Here is a 17,922-nt window from a genome sequence, read left to right as displayed (position 1 = left end):
GAGTCTTGCGCAGCGATACACAGGTTAGCAGTTTGAGAAGCGGGGATTGTTCAACTGTGGCGCGCGATCCCATTTGAAAATTTGCCAAATGTTCATTGACTGAAATTTTGGCTCACTTTTGCATATCAAAAGACCAGTGTTTCAATATTCACACCAAATAGTAGTAGATCGATATTTCCATTTATTGTTAAATAGGGGATTTAAAAGTTAAGGTCTGTTCATACCTAGTCAGCACGTACCGACTTCAGCAGGTATCCGGCCGTCCGAAAAGTATTCTATGGTACATTTTGTATGGGTATATTCATACCAACCGTCACGTTTACGCCACAGCAGGCTTACAGCAGTACCCGACATTTCCTGTTCATACCTTACAGCAAAAATCCGTCAACGTATCGTATCCGTTTTTTGGCCATCGTGGAAATATACACGTTTACGTGCCATGAGTCTGCCGCTTTGCTGTTTTGGACCAACTATCGATAGTGACAGTTGACAGCTGTTCAATCTTTCCACATGGTTTTGGCGCAAATATTAAAAAAAAATATATTTAAAAAATTTTTGTCCATCATCCACAATCTCCTTATACAGTGTCCAAAACTCTCCTTCGGTTTTTCTATTTTTTAACAGGGGATGCACATCAAAACGCCTCCGTGCTTTTTTATTGCCTTCTTGAGCTTCTTCTAACAAAAACGCGATTATACATAATTTTTCGTTCGATAAACGCTGAAACATTTTTGCTGACTTGTATTCTGACGCGTAGCTACGAATGCACGTGTATCCATTCATATTGTAACTACTCGACAATACGACGTAAGCAATATTGCGCCGTATCGTCATGGCCTCTAATGTATAAGTAAGCCGATTTTGCCTTGCACTCGGCCAAATTGCTGTAAGCGTGACGTGACCGCGACGTGTAGGTAGATATGAATAGAAATGTAATAAAATTATATATTTTAAACGGAGTCGTGCAGTGCTGAAGTCTTGCAGTGCTGTTAAGTATGAACAGACGTTTAGTGGTATTTATGTATTATCATGTATCCCATTTTAGGTCTAATCTATTCACACTAGCACAATATGTACTGAAAGTATTCGTAGGCAGGGATGGTATGCTGACCGTGTCCCGGCCTATAGAAACACGTGTGTTTGGAAGAGGATATTTATTGTTCAGTTATACGGCGAAGGAGATATGCAGTTGCTGGCTTCAGAGGAGTGAGCAGGCTGCACTCCTGAAGCTCACTGGCAATCTGGGGATGATGCGCTGGTTTATTTTATTTATTACATTTTTTATACTTTACCAGAAAGGCCTTACAGGTAAACCCCAATGCGCCTTCCTGGCCAATTACAAACAATACAGCATTTTTTTTATTATACAAGTCGCTGAATTACGAGACACTAAAAACTCGCAAATTAACGAGACATCTATGAATTGTACATTAATTTTATTGTACACTAGCTGAACCCGGCATGCGTTGCAACGCCACAATAACGCATGCAATTCCCGTTCCCGTTCCCATTTGTCGCGAAAATATTTGAAATTATAGCGTTGCAATGACACCCATTCTCGTTTTTCCCGTTTCCGTTCCCCGTTTTTTTTTCACCGTAATCTTTCCGGACATGCATACAACAAATCCTAAAATCCATATTTATTTATTTAATAGTTTTGGACCATTGTGGCATTACAGGAAGAACCTAATGCGCCACAATGGCCTACATTTGAAAAAGATATAAAAACATGATATAAAAAACAAGTAAACTGTAAATAAAGGAAAAAAGCAAAAGCAGAAAACATGGTAAAATAAAATAATAAAAAAAAGTAACAAAAGGAAAATAATACATCATTCAGAGAGAAAAAAAAAATAACAAAAGTGTAAAAATTAAAAATAAAATCCATAAATCCCATACTTTGTTTACACTGAACAAAATTAAAATAGTATATAAAAATATACAAAGGAGAAAGAAAAAGTAAAATAAAATAAAACAAAATATGAATAAAAAATAAAATCACAGCGAGGCCCAAATGGAAGAGAGTAGATTAAGATTCCACTCTTTCATCACATTCAAATTAAGAAAGTAATGATGAGCGCAGGTTACCAGATAAATATGTTAAGATAATATCCGATAATCTACGCTCCCCAAGGTGGAAAATATCACATTCAGGGACAGCAGCAACGATTTCATTGAGAAGTCGAATAGCTCTTGGAATAGGAGCCATTCGAAAAAGAACTGTGCGAGCAGCAGGTACAACCATCAAATGATGATGTCTACCACGCACATAATTATTAGGGACATAAAGTCCCAACTGCTCCAGCAACAACGGGCATGACGTATTACCACGCAATAGCTGGAGAACGAAACGAATTAACGAGAAGTTTCTCCGAAGTTCAAGGGAATTATACCCAAGCATGCCCAAAAGGAAAGGAGTAGGATAGAGATATGGGTAATACCCATATTCTTTCCTATATAGGAAACGAAGACATGATTTTTGCACTTTCTCAATCATATAAATCGGTTCAGTGGTTTAGGAGCCTATTCGAGACACACACACACACACAGACATTCATTTTTATATATGTATATAGATTAATCATACTCAAATAGTGATGACATAGTAGGTAGGAAGGATTTTAGCCAATTTTTAATCGGGAACCGTTTCAACAATGAAATCAGAGAAAATTGGCAAACTCTGATAGGAAACGATCGGCCCGGAGTCACAAATATCCAGGTCTGACCAACAGCACTACAGATATACTCGGAAAAATTATTTTCAATCGAGGTCAGTCCATGGGATTGAACCCGGCGCCTCTCGGTGCTAAGCAGAAGCTCAACGATCGAGCTATGCTGCTGTCGATTTAAATTTAAAATTATATACTGGTTGATTTAAATTTATGTATGTTTATATAGTTATACTGCGGTGTTTCCTTTTTTTAATAGAACATTGATGTGCGGTTGCTCTAGTGCTATTGTCGGACAACTGTTTCATTCTCCGACGAAAGGGTCTCTCAGACTGTATTCGTTGAGGGAGTAGTGGCCTCATGTAGAGGTTGACTTCATTGACCTCTAAAGTGGGCTTATATACTGGTTGATTGTGCAACGTGTAGCTTGGCTGGCGAGATCATGTTCTGGAAGATTCCTACGGGGTCGAGGTTATCCCTTGTGTAGCTGTGTCTCAAGGTTTGGTTGGTGCGTAGCTATGTGGTGAAATCATCGTCTCGGGGTTTGCGTGCACTGGTATGAATGGTGATCGGATAAATGCACCCAAGAGTAACGCACTCTCGAAACATCCAAGCTTTCAAAGGTGCTCAAGAAGAACTAATGTGGTTATTTGTATGTTATCCGAGGGTGTTGACCCTTTTGTATTATGGAATTATATTGCGTGAGTTTCTCTTCAGCGCCTTCGAAAATCAGGATTTCTCGAGAATGCGTCACTATTGAGTGCATTCTTCCACTATTGACCCAGTATGCATCGTGTTTTTTTTATAAGTTGACTGGAATGAGTTGCAACTATCGATTTCTACTTTCATTTCAATAAAATGAGTTTTACGTTAATCCTAAAACAAACATTGTGTTACTATATCGGAAAACGGATTATTCCGCACATTCTGATCGCGCAAACGATAATTATCGTCATGAAAATCGCGAATACGGAATATCTGGCACTCACGTTCTTGTTAGTATGATAGTTCGCGTATGTAGATCTCGATGGATGGAATTTTCGAGTGCCGGTCGATCCGTAATCGACATTTTAGTGAAATGTGCGGAATAATCACCGAACCGTTGCTATCTTGCTTTTTACATATTACATACCTCCTTTACGTTTCACTTACGATTACAATTCAGGAAAAAGTTTGCCTCTTATCCGATCGTTTTCATGCTTTGCCATATTGCTCATTTTAGTATTTAGTATTCGATAGTAAGTAAATGGATCCTCCGCCATTACGATGGTGCAAAAATATCGTGCAAGACGCGTTTGAAATCTGCCCGGCGAGATAGTCGCTGACGTTTATCCACCGTTTGTTTATTAGTTTTAAACATAGATGGCGGTAGTAAAATAAAATTATTGGTATTTTTATTCAAAATAATAATTTTATATACAATCATAGAAGAGGCATGTTTTTAAAAAACTTTTTTTTACCCGGCTTCGCTCGGTATTTGTTATTATTATATACTGAAAATTTAAGTGGATTTTTGCTTATTGAAAAAGTCTTAGTTGTTGGTCACTTGGCTAACAATTGTCAAACTATTTTCCGGTTATAGTGAATAGTATTTTTAATAAGAATACTTCGCTTATAACGAGTTAAAATAGATGGATCTACCATTTATCGTAATCAACTAGTTGTTGCATTTCAAATGGCAAACTTACCTTTATAAAATATCTTGAAATTATTTTAAAATAAGCAGAAACTGAAATGATGATTAGAAAATTTACAACACTAGAAGCAGATAAACTATAAAAACCTATTTAATTAAATATATAGAGTACTATTCGTAGCCAGAGCAGAATTAGAATAAGCAAAATCAACTGCTATATAAAACCTCGATTTACAAAGTACATAAATAGCGCCTCACTTTATGTGATAATGAAGGAACGATGTTTAGAAAGCAGCCATTTGCTTCAAAATTAGCCAATTAATTATCAACATTGACCTTTAAAAAAAATGTAATACAGGTTTTTTTACTTTGATTAAAAAAAAGATGACTTATTTGAATGAAGCAAAATTTATTAAGGTAATATGTTGGATTTATAAATAGAAACGGAAAATGCGGGTAAGTAATTGTACAATTAAATCCTCCAAAAATATCCTCGGAAGTGTGATGGAAGATTAATGTTGAACAGGCACTCGTTTATTGCACAGTTTATATGTGTATTATTCATTATACATATTGCTGAATCATAATTAATACAATGCGACGATTTCAGCAATCGGACAAAAGACAATATCATATGGCACTAAAGATCAATACGTCGACGTACTTAAAAAAATACTGTAACGGAATGTGTGAAGCCATACGTATACATTTCTTACGTGTTTCAAAAAGTCATGAACATCATAATCGACCTTGTGAATAACCCATCAATTTTCTACATATTCTAAATGTATAAAATGTTAATTTTAAATATACATATATATATAAATATATTTTTGGGTAGATATATATTCACCGTTATGTTATGAAAAATAAATAAATAAAAGGCAACGTTACAAAAAAAAAAAATATATATATATATATATATATATGAGATGAAAGTATAGGAACACAAACGAGCCAAACGTTATGAGTTTGCGAATGAAGATCCATTTATTAATAAATGAAAGTGCATTTATAAATATGCATTCGGAATTGCAAAATATTTCAGCGGTGTCATTTTAGAAATATTTTGCTTACATCGAGAGTTTCTTCCTCGTTGTTGTTTCGGAACTTATAATATGTATATAAATAATAAAAACACGCAACGTGTGAAATTATCATAAGTTAAGTTCGCCGAGCTCCTTCAGCAAGTCGTTCTCCTTTGCAATTTTGGCAGTCTGATTGAGATCCAACGTCTTACCCGACGCTATGTCGCTCTTCAACTTGGCGATAGCCTCGAGTTTCTGCAAAGATAACATCAAATGAACAAAAACATAAACGGCATAAATTGACTGTCCATTCTAAAGATTAAATCGAATTCTGTATGATTTCATACCTTAATGATGTTTTTGATTTTCTTGTCCTTGTCCGGGTCATTGGTGACCGGTGCACGCATCCTCTGCTCGTAAGTCCGTCCTCCGGATGGTCTTTTAATGCTGTCATCGTCACTTCCATCAGCCTCTGGTGGAGTTCCGTTACCGGCAGTCGGAGGAGCACTCACCACCTGTTCGGCCTTCTTAGCCTTACGAGCGTCACGTTTCTTCTTTTGCTTCAACGCAGCCTTTGAAGGTCCTACATATATAAAAGTTCAATATAATCAAACATAAGAATCAATAAGACTTCATCATCACCATCTACAGCCATTCACCATGCACTGCTGGATGAAGCTTCCACTCGCTTGTTTCTGCAACTCTTATCCATCTCACCTTACACATTCTCCCAATTTCGTCTACCCATCTTCCCTACAGTCTGACTTTTACCCTTTTGCGTTCTCTTGGGTACCATTCTAGCACTTCTTTTGTCCACCTTTCATCCATTCTTCTAGCCACGTGGTCCACCCACTATAACAGTGGTGCTTAACCTGGGTTCGATCGAACCCCAGGGGTTCGGTGAGTCAATCTCAGGGGTTCGGCAGAAATTCAGCAGATCATTCGTTATGCCAAGCATACAACGTTCCATAATTCTCTGAGCACATTGGACATTGTGTAGCAACTTGGCGTTCAATGTCCTAGTTTCACATCCATACGTCATCACTGGCAAAATACATTGATCGAAGATCTTTTTCTTCGGACAAAGTGGCATTTTTGATTTAAAAACTGCATTCATTCGTCCAAATGCACTCCATCCAAATTTCATACCTCTCTTTATTTCTTCTTCTTTACTATCGACTACTTCTACCATTTTATCGTCTATCAAAAAGACTTATAGAATATAAAATAAATACCATCACTGTTCATCTGACCGGGCATATGTGGTTTCTCGTCTTCGTCATGTACTTTGAAAGACGATTCCACTCCTTGAGCCATCGGAGGTCTATAAAAAAAAAACAATTTTAAAATAAAACAAACATCAACTGTATACATAGATACAAATAGAATTTAGTATACCTGTAAGCCTTTTTACTTAGAGGTGGCTTAGACGGAGCGATCGCTTTGGGTTTTTTATTAGCCAGGGCGCTCGCTGGGAACGTTCCGGGTTGCCATTGAAGTTCCAGCAACTCTCCTGTCTTCCACTCATGCTCGTGGATCAGGGCTCCGCTACTGTGCCATACTTTGTATCTAAAATTACAAATCAGTCGACGTTAGTATGTCTGTCGTTTTATGTATATTGTGTTAGGGGGGGGTTTTTTTTGATCAGTACCCATTATCGGTCCTCAGTCTCGGTGCAGTCGTGAAGCTGAGGAAAGATTCAGATCGCGGATCCCATATGATTCCGGTGGTGTTGGGGGCGTCGCACGTGGCGACTTGCTTCTTCGTCTCCATGTCCCAGACTTCGAGACGACCAGGCAGATTACCGAATCCACCGAGCAACAGACGTGAGCATATCGTTAAGGATAAATCTTATGATAAAAAAATTATAATTGTCGATGCGTAATAAAATATATAGCCAGCAGCATAGCTTGACGGTTCTGTTAATGCTAACCACTGAAAGGTTTCCGGGTTCGATTACGTAAGTTAACCTCAATTGAAAATAATTTTTTCCGAGTAGTATCTGTAGTTCTGCTGGTCAGACTTGAATATTTGTGACTCCAAGTCGATCGTTTCCTATCAGAGTTTGCCAATTTATTTGATAAACGTGGTTTGTTTTTAGATAGTTTTAAACGTACGAAAAAAATGTGGCGTGCCTTGCAATTCATGGCACACCCAAAATCACCCCCAGGAGTGTTTTCGGTAAAATTGTATCCTTGTATTTATATCGATAATGATGTATTCCACATTTGAAGAAATGTAGGACCCCTCACAGCGGGGAGCCAAGCACACGACGTGCCGTTCTTCCTCGTGTGATTTTGCTGTAATTCGATCGTTTCTTATTAGAGTTTACCAATTTATCTGATTTTATTGCTGAAACGGTTCATCAAATTAGCAAAAAAAAACCATTCTACCCAGTATTTGAATATGATTTCAAAATGTATATATGCGTAAGTTTAATATTGTAACGTGGGGACATAAGAGAGTATCCACTGTCTAAGTGCATTCGTGGATGAACAATAGATACCCTGGATTAGGCTAACGGGACTCAGTAAGTGCCCGAACAAAGGATACGCTGGAATTCTCTCACCCGGGCGTAAACAATACTCACCAGGATAGACTTTTAAGTGCCTAGACAATAGACACATTAATGGATCGGGGAAGTTATGCTGAGCAACTTGTTCTTTATAAGGTAGTAAATCAGATTATTCTGGAATGATCTGCAGTTCCCGAATCGTTGAATAAATGCTGTGAAGCAATTTTGGCCTTTGATTTGGATCCTGGACCCACCCCTATGCAACAATATTATAGATGTCGCTCAAGGGCAACTCGATAATGAGAAAATATAAAATTGGGTCCATCGGCTATGCCGCCTTTTCCAAAGTATAAACAAGAAAAATCCACGCTTATCATAATATATTGGATGATTTTTTGTTTGAAAAAGGATATGATTTCCATTAGGACTGTAGTAGATGCTGTTCCTCGGCGCAGTTCCGAACTCGTAAATGGCATCACACTTCAAATTGTACAACGTCGCTTTGGCAGGCATCACTCCATATACCACGCAGAACTCCAACCCTTTAGGACTCCAGGCGACGTCGTAGATCGGACCCTCTTTGCCCAATTGCACCATGCTCGTGTCGCCCTTAGTGTTGGCGTAATGCAACGACTGTCTGCCGTAGTAAGTGGTGCCCGTCTTGTCGGACTCGGTCGAGGTCATCGACAAGACGCTGGTTCCTCGATCGTTCCAGTAAAATTGCACCGACTCTCCCTGGAAGAACGTCTTGCTAGCTACGGCCTGACTCATTTCAAACTTGGGATACTGGAACAGTTTTTGGAACGACGGTTGTCCTGCCGAGCCCGGCATATAGCAGGCGATGTAGCTACGTTGGGACGGCGACGGAGACATACTGTAAGCGGCGACCTTCGAACAGTTGACAACAGCAGCAGGCTTGCTAAAGTCCAAATTCTCGTAGATGACCACTTCAGTATTGATCAATCGACCGAATAGTTTCTCATCCAAAGACCAAGCAGGTTGCCTGTGATGATATTTAAAAAAAAAGTTTAATACAAAACAAATTATGTATGTATATTACTGAAGTGATTCAACTATTTCATCTAACCATGAGCTTTGTTTCAATTGAGAAAACGAGTGAATGAGTGCTCCCGTCTCGACGTTGTACAGCGTCATGTTCTGCGTACCCTGAAAACCGATGAATATTTAGAGTATATATTATATATAAATTTTCAGTTTTAAAAAATGTTTAAAGTGTTAAGTTAACCTCTTCTCCGTTGGCCGTATTGTACAATTCCCAGCATACTAAGTATTTGCCTGTAGGTGAGAATTGCAATTCGAGCGTTTTACCACGAGGAATGCTTGTGATGGGTTTCCATTCTTTGCCGTCGCTCCGAACTATTTCAACGCTGAAAATTTTAAATTAAAATTGCATTGTTATAGTCGAGCATATCAATGTAGCTTGAGATTTACGTAAAATATACATGACATTGCATTAACCCTTACTCGACCCGCAATGGCCCATTACATTTCGTTTCAGTTTCGCATTGCATTTTTTGTTAATTTTGAGTTTGTGTTCCGTATTTTGAAATATTACCTTAACTTAACCTAACCTATCCTGACCCTTAAATAAACAGGTGTGGCTGCTAAGATGTTTTTTTTTGTGAAAATATTATTGAAATAAAACTTAAAAGAAAGATATCTTAGCAGCCGATACCTGTTTATTTAAGGGTCAGGATTGGTTAGGTTAAGTTGAGGTTGGCCCTATTAATTTAAGATTAGGTTGTTAGGGTCGGTATTATTCAGTCTCAGTATCACACACAATAGACCTTTACATGCCTAGACAAATAAACGGAATGGGGAAGCTGTGGTGTGCAACTTGTCCTTTGTAAGGAGGTACACACGGTAGATCAGATTACTCCAGAGTGAGCGACAGTTTCGTGTGGACCTCTGGAATCGTTGAATAAATGATGTGAACCGACGACTTTGGCCTTTTTTATTTGGATCCTGAACCCACCCCTACGCTAGATTACCCAGATTGTTAAAAACAAACACAAATTTTACGATTTTGCTGCTTTGAAATGCACAACATAAAAATTCGAAAGTTAAACGAAGAAATGAGTTAGTTGTCTTCAAAATTCAATAATCAAAAACGATTGTTTCTTGAATATTTGATAGCGATTTAAATATTACCAATATGTAAAGAAAACGTGTTGTATTATCATTAAAAGGCAAATTAGATATAATCAATGCTTTAAAAAGTCTTAGGACATTTTTTGTCAAATAAATATGGTGTTGGAATATCAACTATCTCCGATATAAAAAAACAAAGTGAAAACATGAAGTTTATTGATTCTTTAATGTCATAAGATGGAAACTCAGAGCATAAGATTATTAAAAAATCAGGAAATGAAGAAGTCGAAGAGTGTATTTTTATGTAGTTCATTTAAAGACGATCGTCTGGACAGCCAATATCTGGTCTATTATTGTATGAAAAGTATTCGCGATTTGGCAGTTTCAAAAAGAACAGCTAACTTTAAGCAAAAGCCCATAATTGAATTTCTTAACATAGAATAATTTAATATTGATCTTCATGCTATTACATATATACGTAAATGTAGACAAATAAAAATTATTCATACTGAATGTACACGTCTTTTCCTGTCAATTGTGATTTTTTCGATTATCCCGACTACCTTTATCCCCAATTAGTACGGATAATCGAGGTTCTACTGTAGTTGAATAAGAAATAATTTTTAAAAAATAAATACATGATTTTACGTTATTTAGGTTTGTTATTTTAATTTTGCGATATACTTAAAAAAAAATCAATAATTCAGTATCCAAATAAAAAGTTTAAATACAATGTTAAGAGGGCTGTACACCTGAAATCTTAATTTTGTTGCCGTTCCTTTCTTCGATATATATATTGAGTGAATGCGAAAGTTTCGCTTCGACCAGACGTATTTTAAATCGACAAAATCGAAGTTTCGTATTCTACTATTTTTTCTTCCAAAACTTGACCAATTTTTAAAAAAATTTCATCATCGATATGAGAAAGATATTTTCTGTGCAACTATGAGCGTATTTTTTTTTAAATCGACCGTTAAGTAAGCACACTGGACTCTTTTCGTGGGTGTAAAATAGAGGCGATTTTATAGATGTTTGGCGGCTCCTAGCTCCTATAAAAAATAACTAATCAAAAAATAAAACGATAGATGCATCCCAATGGTGGATATCCATAGCATATTAAAAAATAATTTCTCTAGTGCCATAATTGAGGAAGGGAGAAGCCTAATACGTTTGTATGGACAAGCAGCTGGTGTCCAGCCCTCTAAAGAAGCATATAACATATGTGTGATATATATTAGAAAAAAACTGAAAAAAGAATTGTACAATACAATGTGTACATATGTATCTAGTATCTAGTAATAATAAAAGATGAAATTTGATGAAGTCAATGCAATGTTATATATTTAGTATAGGAATGTAGGAAAGGTGAACCTGGTGGCGTTGGTCCAGGCGAAGAAGTTGCCCTTGTGGCTGAAGGCCATCGCTCGGCAGGTGTTGGAGGCATCTCGAGGGACGCGCCTCTCCTTGTAGGACTCCGGCCCCTCCACCAGCTGCACTCCGCTGCTGCTCCGAACTGAAACACGTGATTCGAAACATAACCTAACCTGTGCCTGTGCCGGTACCGGCGTTTCACCACGCACTCCGTAGTCCTCGTCCGGAGTACGGAGTACGGAGTGCGCAGTGGAACAGGTGAATAGTTGAAGGACTTACTCGCGATGTCCGGCACCGCCATGTCGGGGGCGACGGGGGCTCCGTTGACAACGGGGGGACCGGAGACCGGAGGCGACGCACGCCGACCCTAAAAGGATCAAACTGCGGCCATCGCCCGCACGCCCCCACTCACCCCACAACTCCGTGTCAAATTGTTTTTTTATTTCTTCCCTCCTCTTTTTTAAATCCTCCCATATTAAATATGTCTGCCGTTCAATTATGTATAATACGATGAAGTATTTGCTTAAAAAATATCTTATTGCCAGTTGTAGGCAGGAAAAATACTGATGTGTATTGGCAGGGTTTCGGTGTTTACAAAAACTCGATAGAGTTTTAACAGGTTCGGTGATTATTGGTCATAAAGTGCTCGCCCAAAAGTCACTAAAATCTCTATAACGGAACATCTGGCAGCCGAAAAGTCCATCATACTAACGATAACTCGACTGCCAAATATTCCGTATTCGCGATTTTCATGGCAAAAATTGTCTTTTGGGAGATCGTGATGTGACTAATAATCCAATTACCGTTTTAAAAGTCCTTTATTTTCATATTTTAGAATTATAAGCTTAAACATAGATGTCTCAGTAAGGTTTGCTGCAAATGATTGCAAACCACCCGGCTGCATGCTCATTTCGATTGAATTTTAATTGTTTGAATGTACGAAAGACGAGATATTCATGGGGTTGCGCAGATGAAATTTCGATGTACATTGATGATTGACGATTCTTAAAATTGAGTTGGATATGTAGGCATATAGTACAACATAAATGATCTCATCAGGTCACTGCGACACATATCCAGGAAAGTCATTGACGCATGGCACACGCTCGCCTCGTAAAAAGGTCGCCACGTGTTTCTATACACGTGTCTTGGAAACAAAGGAAGAACACACTGAACCCATAAAACCACGAACTACGTCCAGGCGTATGAACCCATAAAACCACGCTCGCAGCATAAATAGGTCAGCGCGAGTACCAAGAACAAAGGATAGTGCACACGACACACTCCAACTCAAAACGTTTATAAACCAACGCAGCAACCTCCACTGACAGAGTGAACCTCTGGAGTTCATACAGATCACTTCTCCGAAGAAACCTCTTCGTACATACAATAACCATTGTACTAATTGAACGAAAATAAACGATCCTCTTTCAAACTACACAACATGTGTTTCGTTAGACCGGGATACGGTCAACATACCTTCCCTGTCTTACACTGGTGACCGCCGACTACTAAATTGGCAATCATTACACTGGTGACCGCCGACTACTAAATTGGCGATCATTACAGATCTTTCTGGCAAGTTTAAAATGGCAAAAACTGAGACAAAAGTATGAAATGAGAATGCGCCCGCTTGGTTTGCAATCGTTTGTAGCGCAGGGGTCTCAGTGATTGAGCAATTCGTGACTAGTTGTCGTGGATGTGACTAGCTGTGGTTCAACTTCTTGGAGTAGTTGCAGCCACTTAAGGTCCCCCAAATCTTGGAAGCCCCGAAATGGAGCTTTGCTACCAAAATTTACAACTAACAAATTATTATCACTGTCCACAATACGTTCGTAAGCCAAAAATAAATCAAATTAATACCTATTTTAAATAGCATCTATTTTATTCCAAAAATTGTTAGTGTTTCAAGAACATATAGTAAATAAATAAATAAAAACTGGTTTTGTAAAATTCTGATGAAAAACGTTGTAAAAAACAATGAAAGCATTTTTTTAAACTAAAGTGGGGGCTTAAAATTTCAAAAGCGCCTGGGGTTTCCCATTTATTTGATCCGCCGTTGAGTAGTTGGGTGAACTGAAAAATAAGTCCGTTCTTCTGATATATGAGACTGGAGCCTGGTGTGGATTGCTAGCTGAAGCGTGTTGATTGGTTACGATGTAATCATCGAGCCGTTCCATTATCTCAATGGGAGCATTTGAAGTCATCCTTGGATTCCTGTAAATGCTGCGTATAAGATTGAAGTCATTCTTTGTTCAACGGATGGATTTTATACACATTCAAAGTGAACCATAAGTACAATTTTATTGATCTATCTCCAAACATACATACACAAAATGATAAAAGATTATGATGGGATCTTTGAAAAAATATCGATGGATGCTTTCCGCACAAAAAATGATTTACTATTGTCATTTTCTTAGAAAAAATGTTTTTTTTTTTTTTGCTAAGAAATTGTTGTAAAATAGAAAATGATCAGTAGATCAATAGATATTAAAATATATATAAGATTTATTGCGAACATAATTCAGTAATAATAAGAAGCATTTAAAAATCAAAAAATATTTATGTACACGTGTATGCAACACAATATCACCGTTACGGCCAACGAGTTGAAAATGTCAAGTTGGCTCGAAATAGTCGTGCGCCCGGACAACTCTATATTTATTTCCATGCTTGCTAAAATCCAGTTTTGATCAATTAAAAAGGTTTCCATTCGCGATTGCACTTTCGCACCATACTTACATATCTAATAATCCGTACATAACTTGACAGCCGACTAAATTTCTGCATTTCAGTTCGTCGACAGCGATTGCACAAATGGCGCGAAATTCCAAATTTCAAACAATCGACCACTTCATAAGAAAGTACCTGAAATGGGAGAAATTCAAGAGCCTGTTCCTAGATCCTACGTATCTGACGTTCGTAGCCGTTGTCATCCTCATACTAGAGCTGTTCATCAACGTACTCGTCATAGAGAGAGTCCCGTACACGGAGATAGATTGGAAGGCTTACATGCAAGAATGTGAAGGATTCCTCAACGGCACTTTGGACTATGCAGAATTAAAAGGCGACACGGGACCGTTGGTGTATCCTGCCGGATTCGTCTACATATACTCAATATTCTACTACTTAACAAACCACGGAGAGTATATAAAGATAGGCCAATACATATTCATAGCCATATATTTGATTCAAATCGGACTAGTCTTTAGGCTTTACAAAAAGACGCTCAAAGTACCACCGTATGTTTTAATCATAAGCATATTGACTTCATACAGGATTCATTCTATATACGTACTCCGACTTTTCAACGATCCGATAGCCGTATTGCTTTTATTCGTAGCTTTGAATCTTTTTATAGACTTGCATTGGACAGCTGGAAGTATATTCTATAGTTTGGCCGTCTCCGTTAAGATGAATATATTATTATACGCACCAGCTCTATTGCTGTTTTACTTGACTAATCTCGGTCTTAAGGATACGTTGAAACAATTAAGCATATGTGCTGGAATTCAGCTCTTCTTGGGTGCTCCGTTCCTATACGGGAATCCTGTATCGTATATGAAGGGAAGTTTTGATATCGGACGCGTGTTTAATCACACATGGACTGTCAACTATCGCTTTTTAGACGCGGAAGTCTTCGAATGCAAATTCTTCCACATCGCTTTGCTCTGTCTCCATTTGATCTTGCTCGGTGTGTTTTATCCGATGGCTAAACGGTACTTCGAGAGCTTCGCCAGGTTGAAGTGCGTGCAGGCTCAAATGCAGCCGCAAATCGACGCTAAGAACCGCGAGAGAAAGATGAAGCAGAAGGTGAAGAATTTGAAGCGGAGGAAAACGCCTGCAGGGGACAAACTGTCTTCGGAACAGGAAGACTTTTTAAAGTCGTTCGAGAACACTTTGAAGAAGAGCGGCGATAAAAATCAACCACCTATCACGGAGACGGAAGAGGAAGAGCAGCTCTATTCGGTAAACTTCGATAGGACTAATCAACTGTTCATCCTGCCGATGTTCCTTGCGAACTTCATCGGCATCTTCTGCTCCAGGAGTCTTCACTATCAGTTCTACTCTTGGTACTTTCACACTCTTCCATATTTGATATGGTCGACTCCGTATTCGGTCATGATTAAATTTTTACTATTAGCCCTGATCGAATTCAGCTGGAACACGTATCCTAGCACCGTATTTTCCAGCGTCTTATTGCACTCGTGTCACTTTACACTGCTGCGAGGCATTTACAAGAACATACGAGAGAATAAATGATCCGTCACAAACGAAAGACTGAAATCACTTGATGCTTCTTCGAAGTAATAAAAAGACAATATTGTAAATATAAATGATTTCTAGTCAATATTTTAGTACAATAACGTTATAGAATTTTTTTAGATACGATCAATCATATCGATTATACATAGAGATAAGCAATGGGGAGAGACTTACATACATAAATAGTCAACCACTTGGATGCTGTAACTAGCCATGTACTACTATTGATTAGTAGTGAACAAGGGCACCATTATGACTAAATAATAATGCAATTTTTAATTTTAAAATTCAAGTGGCCAATTACTATGTACGGCCAGGCTAATAACTATAATACAATATGTTCTCTTACTTATATATTATGTATGGAATTTTTTATACACCAAATAAATCTATATGGATTGTTTATGTAAGTGTTATTACTTTTAAATTACAGTCTAACCCTTTAAATGCTGACCAACGCCGATTGGCGTTTCGTCAACAAGTCCATGGCCCTGAAAAACGCCGATAGCCGTTGTATATTGAGCATGTACAAAGTAAACAAGAATACTACCTGCTAAGCCTTTAAAGGTAGCATTGAACATGGGTCGTGTAATCCGTGTCAATATTTATAAAGACTAGTTTACACCGGAATTTCTGAATTTATAACCATAGCAGAATTTCTAGATGGAAATCCCTAATTGCTGAATATTTTAGATTGTGGCTTGGCATTTAGATTGTGAGCATTACATTTTAACAACAATGAAGAAGATGGAACTAGTTTTGGAAAAATACATTCATTAATAGACTTGTTTATTTTATATTGTTGCAAGATATATGTATTATAGTCTAAACACACCTTTACAAAACTCGAAATCCTCGACGGTAGTTATCTAGGGTTTGTTTGGATTAGCTACAATTTTTATACATGATTTCTATTTAATTTCTAAATAACTCTAGTCGGAAATGTTGGCGAAATTTTCAGCATGACGGGCTTTCAACATAAAGGACCTCAGCACTCAAAGGGTTAAACAGAAAAGGAAAAATGGTAGGTTGTTTTTGTACTACTGAAAAACTGAAATAGATGAAATATTTATAATTACATTATTATAATAATAATTATATAAAAAAATAACAGGATACACATTAGGAAAAATATATATAAAATCGAATATTTACAAATAATGAATAAAAAAAAGGAAATTAAATTTATTATTAGACAATTTAAAAAAAATGAGCTATTTCTTTTATTTCATAGTATGGGAGGAACTTGATTTAGAATAAAATATTTAATTATTATTGAATTAAATTGAAAAATATTGTTATATTCATTTATACATTAAATTATTAGAAGCATTTCGCAATCTGGAAATTTTATCACAATGCATAATCAATAAATCAAAATATGATTACGCTTTTCACTGCATTCAAATGTAATAATTTGCACCTAAACTATGATAAAGCTATATAAAATAAACCGAGCTACCACATTTTCAACAACATATTGTGCTATGCCTTTTCAATTTCAATTATACATAATTAATTTCATCAAACAGTCAGAACAAGTTTGGCAATTTGTTTCAAATTCGCTTAAAACCCGCCCAAAACTTACACACAAACACAAAAATGAACGTTATCATGCACAAATTAATATAATTCAACACGTTCAATATTTTTAACACACACAAACACACAAAATCGACGATGTCTTGAATTTGGAGACGGATCTTCAGACTGTATATACATATATGTATGTATAATGCATACAATAAGAAAACATCATATAATAATTTTGTATTATAGAAAAAAAAAAGCTTTGTTTCCTATCGATTGATATACATATTCAAATATATTATTATTCTTAAATATTGTATTATGTTTCATTTTTTTCTTTCATCATTTTAATTATGTTTTATATTAGAAAACCTAGTACATATTTACATCATATTTACACCATTGAGATCATTTCTTTCGACAATCTACACACAGTTTGTACAATGGATTTTAACTATAATATTGAGACGTTTCAAATTTTTCATTAATATATCATATATACATATACAATATCCATATATATACTCATTTCAGTTAAACACTAAGGTGTTTTATCGTATATTCAAGGTCAAAAGCCCTCACTCGATGGCACTATAGGAATGACATAAACGTACACACAACAATTTTGTACCAAACTTGATATATCCACATGTAAGCACATAATAATCATTAATAATATAAACTAATAATAAGTAAACATTCACGTCCCGTTCGACGGAGCGGCATTTCAATATCTGCGGCTTGGTTTTGGATTTTGATTTAAAGTCAGCTCTGGGGACAACAGACAGGGCG

General features: G+C 36.9%; 2 protein-coding genes across 3 annotated transcripts; one reads left to right on the top strand and one right to left on the bottom strand.

Moving 5' to 3' along the window:
* Positions 1-4,700: 4,700 nt before the first annotated feature.
* eIF2A (eukaryotic translation initiation factor 2A) lies at positions 4,701-11,764 on the bottom strand. Its single transcript, XM_077437701.1, has 10 exons — positions 11,611-11,764; positions 11,332-11,473; positions 9,095-9,236; positions 8,936-9,015; positions 8,263-8,851; positions 6,985-7,160; positions 6,732-6,902; positions 6,569-6,657; positions 5,681-5,916; positions 4,701-5,588 (listed from the first exon to the last, which is right to left on the bottom strand). The coding sequence occupies exons 1-10, from the start codon at positions 11,630-11,632 to the stop codon at positions 5,463-5,465; spliced, it is 1,773 nt and encodes a 590-aa protein (XP_077293827.1). The 5' UTR covers positions 11,633-11,764; the 3' UTR covers positions 4,701-5,462.
* Positions 11,765-13,917: 2,153 nt separating this feature from the next.
* Positions 13,918-16,240, top strand: Alg3 (Alg3, alpha-1,3- mannosyltransferase). 2 transcript variants are annotated; one of them, XM_077437826.1, is made up of 3 exons: positions 13,929-14,039; positions 14,130-15,641; positions 15,721-16,240. In XM_077437826.1, exon 2 carries the CDS (start codon positions 14,152-14,154, stop codon positions 15,595-15,597), a length of 1,446 nt encoding a protein of 481 aa, XP_077293952.1. In that variant the 5' UTR covers positions 13,929-14,039; positions 14,130-14,151; the 3' UTR covers positions 15,598-15,641; positions 15,721-16,240. The 2 variants fall into 2 exon arrangements, with proteins under 2 accessions (XP_077293951.1, XP_077293952.1); XM_077437825.1 differs by having other exon boundaries at positions 13,918-14,039; positions 14,130-16,240.
* Positions 16,241-17,922: the final 1,682 nt, after the last annotated feature.

Source organism: Arctopsyche grandis, chromosome 9, assembly GCF_051622035.1.
Source record: "Arctopsyche grandis isolate Sample6627 chromosome 9, ASM5162203v2, whole genome shotgun sequence".
Classification (NCBI taxonomy): Eukaryota; Metazoa; Arthropoda; class Insecta; order Trichoptera; family Hydropsychidae; genus Arctopsyche; species Arctopsyche grandis.
This window is presented reverse-complemented; position numbering and strand designations above follow the sequence as displayed.

Bases quoted from the DNA above. Each gene is read 5' to 3' on its own strand.
- Alg3 (XM_077437825.1), top strand. From the start codon at position 14,152: ATGGCGCGAAATTCCAAATTTCAAACAATCGACCACTTCATAAGAAAG.
- eIF2A (XM_077437701.1), bottom strand. From the start codon at position 11,632: ATGGCGGTGCCGGACATCGCGA. The intron at 11,474-11,610 runs GTAAGTCCTTCA...CACGTGTTTCAG, and splicing joins GGCGGTGCCGGACATCGCGA to TTCGGAGCAGCAGCGGAGTG. The intron at 5,917-6,568 runs GTATTTATTTTA...TTATATATGTAG, and splicing joins CGGTCAGATGAACAGTGATG to GACCTTCAAAGGCTGCGTTG.